Source organism: Pseudochaenichthys georgianus, chromosome 24, assembly GCF_902827115.2.
Source record: "Pseudochaenichthys georgianus chromosome 24, fPseGeo1.2, whole genome shotgun sequence".
Taxonomy (NCBI): Eukaryota; Metazoa; Chordata; class Actinopteri; order Perciformes; family Channichthyidae; genus Pseudochaenichthys; species Pseudochaenichthys georgianus.
Window position 1 is genome coordinate 31,374,478 of NC_047526.1, and position 19,812 is coordinate 31,394,289.

The 19,812-nt window shown below is 41.2% G+C and overlaps 1 protein-coding gene across 3 annotated transcripts in view; it reads right to left on the reverse strand.

The window, feature by feature from the left end:
* The window catches only part of scara5 (scavenger receptor class A, member 5 (putative)), a 99,369-nt gene that overhangs the window by 13,744 nt on the left and 65,813 nt on the right, over positions 1-19,812 (reverse strand). For 2 of the 3 annotated variants that reach the window (XM_034076297.2, XM_034076295.2), the window contains 2 exons: positions 18,474-18,539; positions 6,564-6,752 (listed from right to left, as the gene is read on the reverse strand). In XM_034076297.2, the coding sequence (XP_033932188.1) occupies positions 6,564-6,752; positions 18,474-18,539 (255 nt within the window). The remainder of the gene's footprint in view (positions 1-6,563; positions 6,753-18,473; positions 18,540-19,812) is intronic. The other variant, XM_034076296.2, reaches the window with a different exon arrangement.

The following is a 19,812-nucleotide window of genomic DNA, read 5'->3' on the forward strand; positions in this document are numbered from 1 at the left end:
TCAGGTTTTTGGTGGATTTAATTAAGTCTTGGATTGCAGAGTATGAATGTCCTCTAGCAATTTTCAGATGATATATACGTGTGTAAAGTTTGTGAAGGCAGGAGGAAATGAATCGGGATGCACCGGGATATCGAATTGAATCGAATCGTTGACAGGATAATCGTAATCAAATCGAATCGTGAGACCAGTGAAGATGCACAGCCCTACAAGGAATGCTGCTAATTACTGGAAACAGGTACTTGAGCGTATTGTCAACATTACAATCACTCTGGCCACTTGTAACTTGGCTTTTAGAGGACATAGGGAGATTCTTGGACAGCCCAACAGTGGAAACTTTCTCAATATGATAGAACTTTTAGCATGTTACGATCCGGTTCTGAAAGAACTTGTTGCGCGACCACAAGGTTCTGTGAAATACTTGAGTCCAGCTGTTCCAAATGAGATAATCTACATAACCGCAAAGCGGGTGCAGTGCAACATTCAAGTAGAAATAAATAATGCTCCGTTTTATGTTGTTTGCATAAGTAGGCTATATTTTTCGTTTCGTTTATTTAATTAGTTAATTTCAAGACAACTTTGGGAATTTTGTTTGTTTGTTATGAGTTTTAAATAGATTTTGAAAGTGGAGAGAGAGAGAGAGAGAGAGAGAGAGAGAGAGAAAAAAAAACAAGCAACGCTGAGTTGGGGGGGGGGGGGGGGGCCCAAAAAAATATTTACACCGGGGCCAATCACAACCTTGTTACGCCACTGGCAGGGCTGCTTTAAAAACAGTAAAAGGTTGGTGACTCAAGTGAAAAGATATATTTAAATTCCAGATTGTTTTAAATTGAATCCAGCAGTGATGTTAGTCACTGCTGTTATCTGGTGGTCGTCCCCTGAAACAAAGGTCTGTTTCCATCCGATTTTCCAGACTTGTTGGGAACAACTCTGCCTGGAAAGAGACTCTGAATGAAGTACGGCTGACTGAAATAAAGTGAGTGGAGAGAAAGAGAGATGGATCTGACCTCTGAGTCTCTTTCTCAACGACATCTGGCTCACATGACTTTCCCCATAAAAGCTTCAAATGAATCCCTGCAGCATTGTAGGGCAATGTACGGGAAAGACGACTCAAAGGCAAAAACTGCAGGGTTAGTAAAAAATCAAACAACTTCCATCAGTTAAATGTAACTATCAGAAGTGGGCGGCTAACATTTTTACCGATTTCCTGTCATAATAGAGATGTTCTTTATTCCACAAACTGCACACTGACCCAACAACAGTGAGTTTAAAGGGAGAGTACCTTCATATATATTATGGAAATACCATCTTTTCATGCATGTCTTGCGATTTCAGGCTGTGCAAAGAAAAGCAACCTCTTAATTCAGATATCTTACCATGCATGCACGTGCACGGTTGTGGCATGACCACCACAACAGAAAGATTTGGACACAAGATGTGTGCAAATGTATTTAGTTTCCGATATGGACATGATGTAACATGCCAACAATATAGATTTGTTATGGCCGTTGACAGTAATTTCTGATTTATTAAGTGGTTATTTTGACCTAAGTGATATGTATTTTCAATTCAATTCAAAACCTTTATTTATCCAGGTGAAATCCCATTGAGATCAATGATCTCTTTTTCAAGGGAGACCTGCAGCAGTAGGTTCCACAAGAAGACATAAAAACATAAACAACAGACCAACAAAAGGACATCATACAGCAAAATGTACAGGGATTACAATTTACATATTTAACCACATGTACAGGTACCAACAGCATCTGATTGTGTAGCATCCAACCGAGCTTTAAAAACATGTAGTGGTACTAGCTTGGTAATGTCCCATTCTTTTTGCAGACTGTTCCAAGTTAGTGGAGCTGCACATCTGAAAGCTGTCTTCCCTAAGACAGTCCTACTTGGCACATTTAATAAAACCACAGCATGCGATCTCAGGCAATAAGTACTTTCAATTCGCCGAGAGATCAGGGAGCAGATATAAGAGGGTAGTTTATCCAACATGGCTTTGGAAATGAAAAAGTACCAGTGACTGAGCCTCCGTACAGTTAGTGATGACAAAACCGCCTTGGCATACAGGGTACAGTGATGCGTCAGTGCTTTACAATTTGTCAAAAATCTCAGTGCACTGTGATACGCAGCATCTAACTTGCTCAGGTAATGGGCAGGTGCATTCATATATAACAAATCACCATAGTCCAGCACAGGTCAAAAGGTCACAGAGCCTTTTCCTGACCTCAAGCGAGAAACAGGACTTGTTTCTGTAGAAGAAACCTAGCCTAACCCTCAGCTTTTTAAGCAGGTTATTGACCTGAAGTTTAAAAGAGAGACAATCATCAAGCCAGATACCAAGGTATTTGTTACAGGTAACCACTTCAAGTTTTATTCCTTGCGTAGTTACAATATTCAAAGCAGTCTCCGGTGTATTTTTAGCTTTAGCTTTAGAAAAGAGCATTACCTTGGATTTATCCACATTTAAAAGAAGCTTAAGCTCAGAGAGCTGAGTCTGAATAATGTTAAAAACAGCCTGTAATTTAACAACAGCCTCGTTAATCGAGGGACCTGCAAAGTACATAACGGTATCGTCCGCATAAAAATGTAAGGTTGCTCCTTCGACATTTTCACCTAAACTATTAATATAGATAGAGAATAATAGCAGACCTAAAACTGAACCTTGAGGAACACCATTAGTGATGTTTAACCACTCAGAACTTTCAGAGAGGTAGTTCACAAACCACCCACTGCATGGCTGGATGTGCCAATCAGGCTTGGAATTTCGTCATTTTAGGGGCAAAGCCATTTGGCCTTCCCGTTCACATTTTTTTTAAGGGCACAAAGGCCACATGACAGGGCACAAAGGCTGTTTGGTTAAATTACGCTGGTCAATCAACATGACTGAAAAGTGTAGCACTAACGTCAACACCAGTCGTTCTACAAACGGCTGAATAGCAATAGTGTTTCTTAAACGTATACGTTAAGTTCAGCCATAAACCACATAAGTCAGTCAGGGGTAGACAGTAAGGGTACAATGGTATTATCACTGGCCCCACCATTGTAACCACTGGCCCGGAGCATTCGTCCACCAAAAAAAAATCGACTAATAATGAAGAAAATTAACACATTTGTTGCAATAATTTATGCACCAACTACATTACTACTTGTACTACAACATTTTAATCATCAGTTCTTCCTCATTTTCCTCAATTGTTCATATTTGGTTTATTAAAATAATGATATTGTGGTCATTGTTAAAAAATGTCTGCTATTATTATGAGTATTATTATTTGTAGAATGCACTTTCTGCCTTTCTGTCATTAGGAGTTAGACATGTAATGGCTATGTAATTGATTTGATTAGATCCTTCATTATCCTAAACTGCTGGGACATTTCGCCAATACCTTTATATTGTCTACTCTTCACTTACTTGTCGGCATAGGTCGGCATTGATGTACAGAGCCGACAGAAGACCTTGTTTATATTGGCATCATATTGAGAGGTGACGCGTCCTGAAACCAGGAAGTAAGCTGCTGGTTCCCTCCACAAAAAGCAATGGGATTTCTCCACAGGGTTTTGGAAAATAGCTGGAAATAAGGTCTGTGGAAAACAAACCTGTTTGATAAATGCACGTTTTGTTCAGCCGGATAATCTCCACATGTCTACCCTACTTTTATAATTTTATAATCATAAATCTAATCGATAGATTATAAAAGGGTTTTAGGACGCGGCACTGCAGCCAACTCCCTGTCACTCCTTTAACTCCTCCGGTGACTTTCTTTTATTTGAAGATTGTTTTTTGCACGGCGCTTGGCCGGTTACCGCTCGTATTAAAAACATTTTGGCGAATGGTTAGGTGGCGCGATAGTCTGTAGTGAAGAAGGAGCGCCCTCCCGCTCACGGGAGCCTGCTCGCGCTGTGCTCCGCAGCAAACAGCGGTTTGCTTTCCTCCCCAACACCGACAACCGATTCACGGAACGCTATGTTGTAGTGTTGATTAACGAAACAATTTAACTAAATTGCTAGTCAAAATACCAATACCACAGGACATTTTTTTTTACTTTTGACAGGGGCACAAAGGCCACTTTGGCCGTGAATTGCATTTTTTTTAACAGGGCATCACGGCCAAAGTGCGGGGCAACGACGGCCGTGGCCGTCATGAAATTCCCACCCTGGTGCCAATACTGACCAGCCTCTGCTTCAAAATGCGATGATCGACGGTGTCAAAAGCTTTGAAAGGTCAACAAATAGAGCTGCACAACTCTGCTTATTATCTAAAAGACTCGTAATGTCATTCAGCACTTTCATCGTGGCAGTGATGGTGCTGTGTTGCTTTCTGAAGCCTGACTGATGTTTAGACAGGATGTCATTTGTACATAAAAACTCCTTTACCTGTTCACTCACTAGGCGTTCAAGAACCTTAGCCAGAACTGACAACTTAGAGATGGATCTATAATTGTTTAATAAGGTGGCCTCCCCTCCTTTTAGTAGTGGCAGGACATAAGCTGACTTCCATACTTTGGGATTGTGTTCGTGCTGAGGGAGAGGTTAAAAAGAGTAGTGAGAGGTGGAGCAATAAAATCTGCAGCTATCTTTAATAAAAAAGGTTCTACGTTGTCCGGGCCAGCCGGCTTTTTAGGATCTAGCTTGGTTAAGACTTCACGAACAACATCAACAGTAAAAGGAGTAAAACTGAAAGGGTTTTCCAGACCACATTGTTCAGAGTCACAGACTGTGGTGTTCACAGAAGCAGAGTTAGAAACAGAATCAAACAGAGAGCCACAGGACACAAAATGCTCATTAAAACAATTTAGCATAGTAGCCCTGTCCGATATAGAGCCAGATGCTGTGGTGAGGCACGGAGGTAGCTCATTACGGATATCACCGGTGGATAACGATTTTATGGCTTTCCAGAATTTGTATAAGTTAAATTGTTAACTGATTCAGCTGCGTCTCATTTCTGTCCCCTATTATACTGTTTCTCATCAATATATTATAGCTCTCAGATATATACAGAGCCTGTCTCTGATTGGCTCCAAACACCAAACAGATCATTGCAGCATTACCCATAATCCCCTCTGTTTCAGCCCTGTTTCAAAAGTGCTGATTCTCTGTCTGTTACTTTAGATGAGAATAAGGAGCCCCTCCCCACGCCCCTCTGAGAGAGATCTGGTTACAAAGAACTCAATGGTGCTCTAGAGGAGATTCAGGTGATAAGGGGGGGGGGGGGGTTACCTTGGTTGCTGATTGGCTAATGGTTACCAAGCCAACACATCGTTATGACATCATAAAGTGGCCAAAATCTGATCAGCTCATTTTCAGACAGGTTTTTATAGAAATGGATCAAAAAGAGAGAGAATCTTTGTTCCTGAAACTTTCAGAGTCTCTTTCCACAGAGGGGACACATGTTGATGTAGAAGAGACATGAAGAAGAGGGGACACATGTTGATGTAGAAGAGACATGAAGAAGAGGGGACACATGTTGATGTAGAAGAGACATGAAGAAGAGGGGACACATGTTGATGTAGAAGAGACATGAAGAAGAGGGGACACATGTTGATGTAGAAGAGACATGAAGAAGAGGGGACACATGTTGATGTAGAAGAGACATGAAGAAGAGGGGACACATGTTGATGTAGAAGAGACATGAAGAAGAGGGGACACATGTTGATGTAGAAGAGACATGAAGAAGAGGGGACACATGTTGATGTAGAAGAGACATGAAGAAGAGGGGACACATGGTGATGTAGAAGAGACATGAAGAAGAGGGGACACATGTTGATGTAGAAGAGACATGAAGAAGAGGGGACACATGTTGATGTAGAAGAGACAGGAAGAAGAGGGGACACATGTAGATGTAGAAGAGACATGAAGAAGAGGGGACACATGTTGATGTAGAAGAGACATGAAGAAGAGGGGACACATGTTGATGTAGAAGAGACACGAAGAAGAGGGGACACATGTTGATGTAGAAGAGACATGAAGAAGAGGGGACACATGTTGATGTAGAGGAGACATGAAGAAGAGGGGACACATGGTGATGTAGAAGAGACATGAAGAAGAGGGGACACATGTTGATGTAGAAGAGACATGGAGAAGAGGGGACACATGGTGATGTAGAAGAGACATGAAGAAGAGGGGACACATGTTGATGTAGAAGAGACATGAAGAAGAGGGGACACATGTTGATGTAGAAGAGACATGAAGAAGAGGGGACACATGTTGATGCAGAAGAGACAGGAAGAAGAGGGGACACATGTAGATGTAGAAGAGACATGAAGAAGAGGGGACACATGTAGATGTAGAAGAGACATGGAGAAGAGGGGACACATGTTGATGTAGAAGAGACATGAAGAAGAGGGGACACATGTAGATGTAGAGGGGACAGGAAGAAGTGGATTTTGCATAACAGGTGACCTTTAAGTCTTTTGAGCACATTATCACACGTTCAAATGTGTTCAAGTGTGTGTGTGTGTGTGTGTGTGTGTGTGTGTGTGTGTGTGTGTGTGTGTGTGTGTGTGTGTGTGTGTGTGTGTGTGTGTGTGTGTGTGTGTGTGTGATCCCTCTCATACCCTGTCCGAAGCGTCCCGTCTTATGGACCTCTGCAGCTCCTCGGTATCCCAGCATCCGGCACACCACGTCTCCGTCCTTCTGGTCCCAGACGTCGTCACAGATCGTCCCCCAGCGACGCTCGTGGAAAACTTCCACGCGACCTTCGTGAAGACCCGACCCGTTCACCAGCCGCACCAGCGTCTCCTCCACTGCAACACACACCACCCCACGTTAACATAACGATGAGTGTGTGTGTGTGTGTGTGTGTGTTAATGGGGAGGAATTTATACACATTTGCTTTGCATTGGCCGGCTGTTTTTAAGGCATTTATTGGAGTCTACGTGCAATGAAATGTTTGAAGATAACAGCATCGCGTTCCAACTCGACGGCAGTGAAAGAAAACATGGCTCTTTTACCCCTCGCTTGTTGGCATGACTGAACTCTCACACTGAGCCGATTACGTTCATGGTGAGTGTTTATGAGTTTAACGAAGGCCGTAAATCAAACCAATTTGAAAACAAAAGAAGATGAATAGGTTATTTTCAACATCAGTCAAGACATTTGTTTTTACAAAAGCCACAGAAAAAGGCTTCGAGTAAAAAAAGAAAGAAGAAAAAACATTATTTTTGAGAGAGGGAACCTTTTTAGTGAACACACTAAAGAATGCAAGTCCTCTCCAAAAGTCACTTCTCAGTGTTTGCTGAACATGATGACCGATAGTCTGGCAGTAATCTCGTGTATTCGACAGCGTAGCGGATGAAGGATTTTGAAATTCATAACTTCCTTCTTTGAAACTTCATGCATCTGTTCGCATTTATCCAGCGACCGTATTGGACAAAACCCAGTGAAGTCACTGGTCCCTTAAATGAAACACAACTTGGTTTTTTCTCCACTTTTCCTGCATTTCAATATTCAATACATCGCTTTTTTTTATAAACCTGGGAGGTACTTTCCAGTCTTTAGAATAAGAATATCTTTATTGTCATCATGTTTCGGCACATCATACGAGCACAGCAAGGAGAAGGCACTGTTGGATTAAATTACATTAAATGTACTTACAAATGTGAATACCATTGAATAGAAGAAAGTAACCGTAAAGAGGAAGGTGGTGAGACTCAGGTTTCTCTCTGACGCTTGGAGAACTCTCATTTACAAGAAAAGGTGGAATTAATATTGCTAATATTGTTTGTCATGCACGGTTTGATGGTGCCTGATTTTAACTCAGTACATCAATTGGGGTACACAATGTAAGACCATTAGAATACAACAAGTGTTTAGTTTGCTCGATTCAGGGTTTTAGTGCCACACCAAAGAACTTGTAAACAAGAACGTACTGTACCTACACTACAGTCACAATACAGAGTGCAAATGTGTGTGTGTGTTTATATTAGCAGAGGCTTCATGGATCATTATCTCGTATCCCTGAAACTATGCAGCAGCTGCTCGTATAATTTACTTGATTTAATACCTTTTAGAGTGCAAAACACACACACACACACACACACACACACACACACACACACACACACACACACACACACACACACACACACACACACACACACACACACACACACACACACGAGTGAAGCCAGACACATTATGTCGACAGGATATTGGTGTATTGTGTCCGATGTTACTCTCATTAGAAAGTCGTGCACTTTGCACTCACTCGCCCGTCATAATGCAATAACCACAATATATTATACCATCATATCTGCTGCACACGTTTGTATCGTGTTCCTGCAGAAGAGCAGACAATCCAAACCAGACATCAGAACCTCCTGTTGCTCCTTTTCCTAGACAATACTGAAGGCAAGGAGAGCAACAAGTGCTGAAAGTAGCACATAGGTCTCCAGAAAGGAATGAGGAATCGAATACTCAATTACCTGACACAGATGTTAAATGATTTGTTATACAAAACACTCCTTCCTCTCAAATTCCTATGAAGTTGGGTAAAACCTGGAAGACTCTGCTGGCATGAGGATGAAGAGGTGTCGGTCTTAATACTTATTGAATCTATTTGTTTTACTGAAATGTGAAACTTTGCTTTTACATATCCTTCATCAGAGAGAAATCTGCTCCACCAGCAGCAGAACATAACTATTTTCCGTACTTGTTGCATAGTTCGCAATTATGATTGGTGTTGAAATAATATGTGCTGTACACCTTAATGTTGCATTTAGGGAAAATGCAGCTATTTTTTATATTTACATTTGACTGGTAGAAGGTGCATTTAATTTTACACTTTTTTTAATTTTACACTTTCACTAAAGTTGTAAACACAATATTTCCCTTTGAGATGTGATGTAGTGAAATAGAAAGTGTTAGAAAACAGATTTACTTGAAGCACAATTTTGAGATAACGCTAATTAACTGTACCTTAATTTTGCATTTGGAGAAAGTTCAGCTATTGTTTTAGTACATATTAGACATAAGAGTCTTTCACTAAAGTTGTTGAATAAATGTAGTGGAGTAAAAAATACAACATTTCCCCTGAGATGTAGAAAGTGGTAGATAATAGATTCACTTACAATGTTGAGATAACGGTAATTAAGATGGACTTTTATTAATCCCCCGTGGGGAAATTGTTTCTCTGCATTTGACGCATCCTAGTGTTGGGAGCAGTGGGCTGCCATTTTGAACGGCGCCCGGGGAGCAGTGTGGGGAACGGTGCCTTGCTCAGGGACACCTCGGTAGCACTTGCCAGGACTTGAACTGGTGACCTTCCAGTTGCCAAGCCAAGTCCCTATCGACTTCGCCACCGTACTTAAGTAAATGCACCATTTAAATTTCCACTGATGTTTCTGTAAGTGAAAAGTTATCTAACAATGTTATCAAACAAACCTGTCATCCATCTTATCACATGTGTGGCCATATGTTTCACATCTTTGTAGTCTTAGCTAGCACATGTTTGAAACCCCTGGAGACAAGAATCACCACTTTTTTCACGTCTCTCTCACTCCATTCATCTTTCACTCTCTGTGAAGTGCCTAAGGCTGTACAAATGAGAGACTCTGGGGAGAAGAGGATGGAGGCAGCACATGTAGTCTTTAGAGATAATGAAAACCATACAAACTTCACAGGACATTCATACAGTATCTCTGCAGAGAAGAGCTGGACTGCAACATATTGGACATGTGCTCAATTATGTCGGTGGGGAGCTTGATTTATTTTGCCAGAAACTCTGGTTTAAGCCTGGATGATGCATGACAAAGATATGTTGTAGCTGAAATGTTTTAAGATAAATTCAAGAGCACAAGTGTGAGGAATAGTTGTCCAGCTTACCACCTACAGCAGTAACACTCCCACCATTTTACAAGAGTATCTTTTTAGATGTTTTTTCCACCTGGACTGACAATGCAATATAGCCTTAGCCTGTTAGCGTAATGCTACATAGCCTTTGTAGCCATCAAGACTCGGTTAATGTAACTTGAGGTTAGGGTGAAGCCAAGTCCATTAAAGAAATCATAACATTATGGAGCAGATCCCATCACCAGGCAGACACAGGCATTATGTTTCAGTTATATGAACCTTATAAGATAAGACTTTTCGTTTTCATTTCATATCTTTGCTTTTAAATGCCATTATATAATGCGTTTCTTAATGCTCTTAATGTATTGAATGAATGAATGAATGAATTGCCTTGTGTTGAAAGGTGCTATACAAATAAACGTGCCTTAAATACAATGCAAACTATAATCTTAGACAGGTAAATGTGCCTCGTTTAACTAAATATGTGTTTTATACCGGAGCAAAAGCTTAACAGGTGATAACACATTATCTGGTTTCATTCACCTTCTATCAAAATATAAGAATATAAATGTTAAACGCGTGGTAAAAAACAGTAAAAGGCTGAATTCAATCAATTACTTGGAACTTAAGTTTGGTACGGTAGTCTGTGTGGGGGAAACTTCTGAAGCAATTGGAGACAGGACTCAGAGACACGAGGAGAGCTGGAGCTTTGATGTCAAACACTGACGGTTTATTTGGAGCTTCGGCCGGAGAATTCACAAGACATGTCACGGGCTACGGTCTGACCACACGGATGAGATGCCACAATCAATTCTGAAGCACCTTTCTCTCGTAGGACCTTTTAACTAGTTTGCTTTGAGGGTAATAAACATTCTTCACTAGATAGACTACAGCTGGGGACACTGAATCACAGTTGTTGGCTTATGGCTCGGGGTCATCTATACACCCCGAGAAGGATGTGTTCCAGGTGTCCCACAACAATTACTATCTCTGACCGACAGTTGCCGACAGGTCACAAACTGGTAGCAACAACAACTTGCTAGGGCAGCCCCTCCTTAAGGGAGATAGCGGCTGCTCAAGGTTGGTTAGCTGCGTCGGAGGGCGAAAGGTAAACATCTATGGAAATTATTCCCTGACAGTCTGTAGTGACCTAGTCATCGGTTCTATTCCCTATCAGACAAAAGGTCCTGGTTGTGCATGTGTGTTTTTTGGGCCTATATATGTGATGTAACGTAAATAACACCAGATCGAATAATATGTCATAATCCTGACTTTTTACAGTTGGTGCAAAACAATGCATGAGTTAGAAAAGTTGACAACCAAACCAAATTATTCTGTGAGACATAATGCAGACGCTGAAAGATCCTGATGTCTTACTTATCTGTATATATATATTAGTGCTGTCAAAATTATCGCGTTAACGGCGGTAATATTTTTTTTGAATTAATTGCGTTAAAATATTTAACGCATTTAACGCATGTGCAGAATGGCCCGCCCCATACGTGCCACCAGTGGCAGCCCAGGGTATGGCTGGGGTAGGCTACACCCATACCAAGAAATGGCAGAGCCCCACCATGAGACATGATGTTAAAGTAAGCAAAATAAAGTCTGCCAACTCGCGCGGAGTAAATTGCACAGACAGCAGTTAGTAAGATTGATTTCAGTAGCCACGGTTTTGAAAACTTTTGTCACGTAGTGATCGTCTTCTCAATAGAACATCTTTGATAACGGCGTGGTGTTGTTGCAGGAAGTCCCGACGGAGAATACTCTTGCTGTAGTACAGAGGTGCACAACTGCACATAACTGGTACGCAGGTTATGTGCGTAATCTGAAATGCGTACCGTCACTTGTGTCACAAAGCGCATTTGCGTACCGACGTACTTGTGAAGCTTTTCCAGAAGGCGGTTAGATCACCGGACGACAGAGTCGGTCTCCGTGTGCACAGACAGGCTGCTGTTAACGTCGGTCTGTACAACGGAACTGTGCCAAAACTACGCCAACCGGCTGCGGAGGGAGACTCCCCCCTTCACTGGAGAACTGCGCTAAAACAGCTGATCACAACGTTCACACTCTGTGGTCACGAAGTACTCCACTAGCCCCCCCCCCCCCCCTCTGTCGACTTTCCTGAAGTACTCCCCCGTTGATAGAAATCAACACGTAATGAATTAAGACCCCACGGTTTGATGATTGATAGGTGTGTGGGTTGTCTTTCATTTTGACATACAGACAAATGTTATAATAAACATAGATACTGTGTTAAATGGATATATCCGCCTGCTTTCATTTATCTTTCCATTCCTAACAATATACATAAATAAATGGCATATTTTGGACATAGTTTGAATGGTGATTAATCTGATTAAACATTTTAATCGTTTGACAGCCCTAATATATATATTATTTTTTTAAGCTGATGTTCACGTTGGAACACCAGAGCATTTCACCATAAACTCACTAATTTGGACCACACTTGACATTTCATAACAAGCCTTCCTGTGCTTCGGATATAATGATGACTGCTATCTTCCAGGGGGAACCGGACGATCCAATAATTGTTGGTGGTCGTCCAGGAGGTTTTAGTCTGGGGGGGGGGGGGGTTTACAGACTGTGGATACCTGAAGACGGCTAATGTGTATCTGGCAGGAACGCTCTGGACTGGACACTTTGGCTGCGGGACAAAATGTAACCAGCTCCATGTGTTCAGAAACTGTCCTCCAATCTCAGATGCTTTTGTCCTTCACATTGTTTCCTCGTTACGTCTCTTTTATTTCATGTTATGTTTTCTACTTTCTGTTTAGTGCAATTTGTTTGCTTCTAATTTGAATTTCTTGGCTATGCACATTCATCATTTGGCGTACAATGCGAGCTCAGTTTGAAGTCAGTTTGTGTGACTTTCATGTGGTCTTTTTTTTACATTTTGATGCAAGAGTTCAATAATTATGGAAATGTCCTAAATTTTCCAAATTAACAATGTTTATAAATAGTCAATTGAAAAGTGTTGCGAGTCTGTTTTCTTGTAGGTCTTCCGCTGTGATACTTGTGAAATGTTCAATCCAATTTTCTTTCTCTAGATGCTCTAAAATGCAGTATTTATTTTACTATTTTATTCCGCTATACTGTATTTCATTTTAGATTATTTCAATGACGTGTTCTTCTATTTGACATGTATATTGTTCACTCATATCTGCATTTACTTACATTGTCTTGCACTATTTTATCTATTTTTCTTCTTGCACTATATCAGCTTGTTTTTATGTCTTAGATGTATTGTATGTTGCATTGTTGGAGGATTTAACTACGCTGAGCTATTGTGTATTTGACGATTACGCTTTTAAAGATGCCCTATTATATATTATGAAGCTCAGCGCAAGTTCAACCAGGAAGACCGTCTTTACTCTTCATTCACTATTCCCATGTAACTCTCTCTCCTCTCCAGCTTAACCAATCACTTCGCTCTATTCCCAAGAGCCTATCATAGCGCTCTGCCAAACCTTTTAAGTCTGCTCTCCCCTCTGACAGCCCCATTTCAGGTGACTCTACGCAACCCCCCTCCCCCCCTTTTCACCTCCCGTCCCTCTGAATCCAGGGTCAAGCTAAGCCCCTCCCCTTCAGACCGACCCAACTATCCATTCACCACCACCAGTGTCTAGACCCCGCGGGGGTTTCATCGGATCGGTTCTCCCCTCCCGAATGATACTCCCGCACAACGGGGCCTAATTTGCCAAAATCACCATTACATACATTCGTGTATCTCTGCAATAGATATGTGTTCTTACATCAAAACCGTCTCTCCTGATGGAAATGGGGTTACCCTTTCCTGTAGTGTGTTCTGTAGGTTTGTGTGCATGTAAATTCTTCTTCCCTTTCTGGCTGAGAACAAAGATTGATAGCACTGAAATATCTGTTTGGTACAGTTTAGCGAAGCATGAATACTGAGAGCAGGGGGAAACAGCCACGCTCAATCCAACAAGATCTTCATATCAATATCGCTAAAGAAAAGTAAATAAAATCATAAAAAGGATCAAACGGTGTCTGACTCGGCAGAACACAATGAGAAGAGAAAAGACAGACTCACCTCAATGTTTTATACAGCTCTCAGCACGAGTATTTCTGCATGTGTCTTTGTTTAACTGTGTTTGCGTGAAATTAGAAATGAATAAAATGTGATTAAACTTCACTGTGGGAGACTGGGCTGTTCAGCTCCAGCTAAAGGATAATTGAATCCAGTAAATCAAAAAGGACCATAAGTAATGAAAACAGCATGTCTGGATATTTCAACACACGTGAGAGCTGAAGACTACAAAGTAAATGTATATTGATTCTGTTACTCTGTATTTACGTTGGGAAGCAGCACCAAGTAGAGCGTTGAGCTGAGCGATACATGAACACGTATATATTAGTATCCCTGTAGCTGCGAAGGTTGACTATAAAAACAACCTGTCAGACCCACAACACAGTGGACCCCCCCCCCTGTTGTCTTCGGGTCACACACACACACACACACACACACACACACACACACACACACACACACACACACACACACACACACACACACACACACACACACACACACACACACACACACACACACACACACACACACACACACACACACACACACACACACACACACCACACACACACACACACACACACACACACACACACACACACACACACACACACACACACACACACACACACACACAATTTGACACATTTCCCGCTCTTATGTGCCCATCCCCCCACATGGATCACACCTGGCACACGTAATGCATGTTCAGTGTCTGTTCTTTGTATATGTACTGCAGTTGTTCATGTACACCAGTCGTCTGATACAATATGTACAGTTTGAAAGGATGTTAAATTAAATGTGGTGATGGTGAATGGTTTTTGTGTAATAGCAGTTAAAACAGGACCGGTAACATTTGACCGTGAACACCAAAGTAAGGGATTAAGACAATAGGAGGGTTAAAAAGTGTGTGTGTGTGTGTGTTCCAATCTCTCTTGTAATATGTCAACTGTAAAGTGAAAATTACACAAAATGGCCCAAAAAATGAAAAATTGGGCGTTTAGTTACAAGAGAGTAGAGACGCCAGGGGAAATGTCTTTGGGGAATTGTAATCAGCAAATTGCTGGACTTTAGCCTCGGATAATGATAGACACATTTCATGTCTTCAGCCTTCAAATCTACGCGGTCCAGTCGAGTTTACGATATTCTCAAACGTCTCTGTCCAAATCGGTGAAGGGGTCACAGCATCATGAATGTCTAAAGGACGTTATTTTGCCCTCACTTAAGGCACACTATGTAGCATGTTGACTATCTTCAACCTGGTGCTGTTACCATTCAACAAAACAGCATTAAATCATGTTTTAAAGAGAAAATATAGGACTATACAGACATATAGTACTGGTATTTAAAGATATATGGAGACACATGCGAAACATATATACACACATCTTTATATTAATAGAAAGATATCAATCTATAGAGTACACAATAAAAACATGCACAATATAATATGCACAGAATAAAGCAGAATGCTCGATGATAGCCTTAACTACTATTAAATAAACCATAAACATGGTATGTGCAAAGTAGTTTTTTTAAATCAAAATGTAAATGCAATGAGGTGCAGTGTGATATGTGTGATGTGTGATGTACAAATTGTGGGTTTTCAGAGTAAAACAAATGTGAAGCTTTGATATTTCTGCTGGCCAGAGATCAGGTGTTACGGGTTCAAGCTGTTGGTGACTTAAGAGACTTCATTATCATTTAAAAGAACATAAATCCAGGTAGAAGAAAACTATTCCCTCTGCTTCTATCAATCTCATAAATCACTTCAATCTGTGGTCCATTTGCGCTCTCTTTTTTAACACTGAAATATCGTTTTTGGTGCTGTCAAAGTGTTCAGACGAGCTTAAGAAGTTGATCCCTTCAGTTACATAACGTCCCGTATGACAGGTTCATCTCGTGCTAACACCCACCATGTGTGCACAGATTGTTTTTACCCACAACACAAAGCTTCCGCGGTCTCCAGGTCACTCGTTCCGCTAAGTGATTATTTAGGTATGCATTGAAGGCTTTGAAGCGATACACGATCCGAGTCATGCATCAAAAGAGAAATCAGCCACACGAGGTTTGTGACAAGAAAAGTGCACGACGCTGCGGAGATTAGATATTCCTGGCAGCCGGCAGCATGTGGTCCCAGTTTTTCTTTCTCTGATCTTCGACGGTTCTTTAACAGGCAGGAACACCATCGGGATGGTTCAAAGTCTACTTTATTCCATCGCTCATCACTTGGAGAACCAGCAAAGAAAAACAGTTGTGGCCACAAAATAATAATTGCGGTTTTGAGGTTTTTTTTCTCTACCTGAACCCAGTTCTTGGTGGTTTCGTACGAAGGTTCAGTTACCACCACCACAGGACATATGTATATAACTAATGGTTTTCAAGTTCTTTTGATGCCATGTGGTTCTTCATTATGTGTCGGAGACCGCGAGATTACGCAAAAGGAAAGCTCTTTGTAAAACATATCAGGTGTCGTAGATGTTTGAGTCATCAGCTCATCATTGTATCGTCTCATATCACTCTTCGGCTATGCACTGATGCATCTGCTTTTATTACAGCCCTGTTTCTCTATGACCGTGTGCCGTCAGCAGGACATTATTTTCATTATAATCGACCGTTTTATTTATTTTTTATTTTTATTTTGTGGTATTTGCAGTAAAATAAAACATATCTAAGTTTAACCATATGCAATGTTCTGCTTCTAGTTATCTCTTAATCAAAACAATAACCAAGACCCACTATGGTGGTTTCATGAAGTATAGTGCAATTATCAAATATCCATGTAATGACCAGGAGGTCGTTAACAGACTGAAAAGTGGAGCAAAAAACCTCAACATTTTTGTACATGTGTTACCCATAATTCAGAGGAGTTTAGCAACTCGGCAAGCGTGAAATCATAAGCCTTTTTACTGTTGTTCATATTACATATTTTAATGGGAAAAATTGATGGTGGGTGTAAAGAAATTGGATCGTGAACTTACTACCAGACTAACTAGTGGTCCATTCTTAATATAACATACTTTTTTCCAACTTGGTTTCCCGAAGGAAGTCTATACAACATTTCAGTTCTGAATCCTTAAGCAGACCATGTTCAATTTATTGTTTAAAGACAGGATTATCTGACTCAGTTCTGGGGCCTCATTTATAAAGGGATAGACGCTCAAAAAATGGCGTACGCCAGTTTCTACGCAATGATTTATAAAATACTAACTTGACGGGAAAACATGCGGTCCTCCACGCGAACTCTAACCCATGCGTACGCACCAAGCACAACAACGGGATGGACGAGAAACTGCGACACCGTTGGCAGAAGGAAGAATGGAGACATATGTGGAAATAATACCATAAATAAAATGTTACCTCTCATTTATCATATATGAAGAATTCATTTTCAAACATTGATTAAAGCCAATCTTAAAATGATTAAACAAACGCCAGTTTGAGACTCCTCAGTGCACACAAAAACATAACTTGGAGAAATAAATAAATACGGATATGTTATTTAAAACCACCTCGAATATGTTGTGTTAATGTTATGAAATGTTTTCTCATAAATGATGCGGTTTTGCATTTCGATAGGTTGTACGAGCATGGTTTTATATACTACCATGTTTAATGATGTGTTATGCCGTTTGCTAAGACTTGATAAGTCGCTCGTAAAACACAGGAGGTATGGAAGCTAAGAACACCATATGTGGTAAATTGTACAGCTGATATAACACAACACATTAGTTGTATTTCCTTTAACTGGTGGATAGAGTTGCTGCGGGGGGGTTGAGATGCACAGGCTGCAGTGGAGCCGCTGCGCACAGCTGATCGACAGCTGGGACACAAACCAACAAATACGAACACATAATTCAGATCCAGTCGCCATGACTCCACTCCGGAGGGTTTCCCCGATCACTTCTTACAGTCTCTCATCAAGGGGGGTGTCTCCTGTCCCCGGTGCAAACACACTGCCTGAGGAAGGCTATGTGTATTGTTTTGTCATGAACCTTTTTCGGACCACTTATTTATTTATTTTGGTGACGATCCGACCTCCATGCTGCTACTCTGGTTCAAACGGCATCCACCAAACAATATGATTTATCTCCACCTCCCCAAAATAACCAGAATCTGACACGGTGTGAGACGTCTCTTTTAGCTGTTCTGTCCTCATTTCCTGCGATCTCCTTCATGCAGTCAGTCAGAATGAATTAATGGGCGTTTCTTTGACTATTTATAGGCAAATATGGGCGTTACGTGAAGCCCGCAAAAGCTGCACCGCATTTCGAGTCGGTTGTGATTTATAAAGGGAAACCGGCGTAGGAAGTGCTGTACGCACTTTCCTCGCCGGTACGCAATGTTTTGTGAATCGGAAAATGTCGGAAAATTTCTGTATTTTGGATTTCTACTACGTAAGCAACCTTCCCACGTGAATCCTACGCACGGCGTTATAAATGAGGCCCCTGGTCTGTTAGGGTGCCGTCATCCGGAGCTTGAAGCAAAACACTAGTCAAGTAACTGAAGCAAAAGAAAAAGCAATGCACCAAAGAAAAAAACACGAATAAGCTGTTTTACAGGCAATAAAAAGCTGTTGAACATATATTTAAGCTCTTACCTGTTTTATCTCCTCGGTCTCCTCGATCCCCTTTCTCCCCCCTGAACCCTCTCTCTCCTCTGTCGCCTGAAGACAAAACAGAAAAACACATTCTGACTTTAGAGGAGCAGAAACACATTCTTCACCCTTTCCTAGTGTGTTTTTCTGCATGTCAATGGTCTGCAGAGGCTACAATCCCAAAGACCAATCACAACAGGCTCCTCACAAAGTTATTAGACTTCTTCTTGTAAATGTTATCGAGTCATTACATTGCATTTAGCTGACGCTTTTATCCAACGCGACTTACAATAAGTACATTCGACCAAGAAGATACAAACTGGAAGAAAACAGAATCATAAAGTACATCAGGTTTCATAGAGCCAACACATTTCAAGTGCTACTCAACTGGCTTTAGATAAGCCTTTATTAGTATACAAGTGCTTTGTTAATAGTTCTATCGCTCGAAGTGGAGTCGAAAGAGATGAGTTTTCAGTCTGCGCCGGAAGGTGTGTAAGCTTTCTGCTGTCCTGATTTCAATGGGAGCTCATTCCACCATTTTGGAGCCAGGATAGCAAACCCACGTGTTTCTGCTGATGGGAACTTGGGTCCCCTTCGCAGCGAGGGTGCAGCGAGGGTGCAGTGAGGGTGCAGCGAGCCGTTCGGCTGATGCAGAGCGGAGTGCACGTGCTGGGGTGTACGGTTTAACCATGTCCTGGATGTAGGAAGGGCCAGATCCATTCGCAGCATGGTACGCAAGTACCAGTGTCTTGAAGTGGATTCTAGCAGTTACCGGAAGCCAGTGGAGCGAGCGGAGTCATGTTTGAATTGTACGTATAACACCTTGTTTTTTATATTTAGTAGTTGCTTTTTCTTTATTTAACTCCTATCTAATATTTGTTGTTATGTGGCGTATCCAGAGCCAATATTAGATTAAATCTGTGTTTCTATCTTCCTTATTGGTTGTCGAATAAGTGCGTTTATGTTTTATCTACTGTGTCCGACTGAATCAAACATAATCAAATAACCACTCTTAAGAACAAACTCGTAATACATTAGTGGAATAACGATGTAAAACACTATTTAGAGACAGCCTTTCCAACACCACTTGGCTTACGGCATGGCTTTAGTAATTACTGTAATGATATCCCACTTGTAATGACAGAGTAACAACGGTGGACCTTTTCATCCGCTGAATGCCACACTCTCAAAACACAGGGGGGCAAAACAATCTGAAATAACACAGAGCAGACGCTCGAATATGTTAAGGCTTGGATTTCAAGCGCTTTCCTCTCCACCCACTTCCTCTTCTTTGTATATTTTCTTTGCACAAGCCTCTAAAAAAGTCCACCCTGTAATCTTG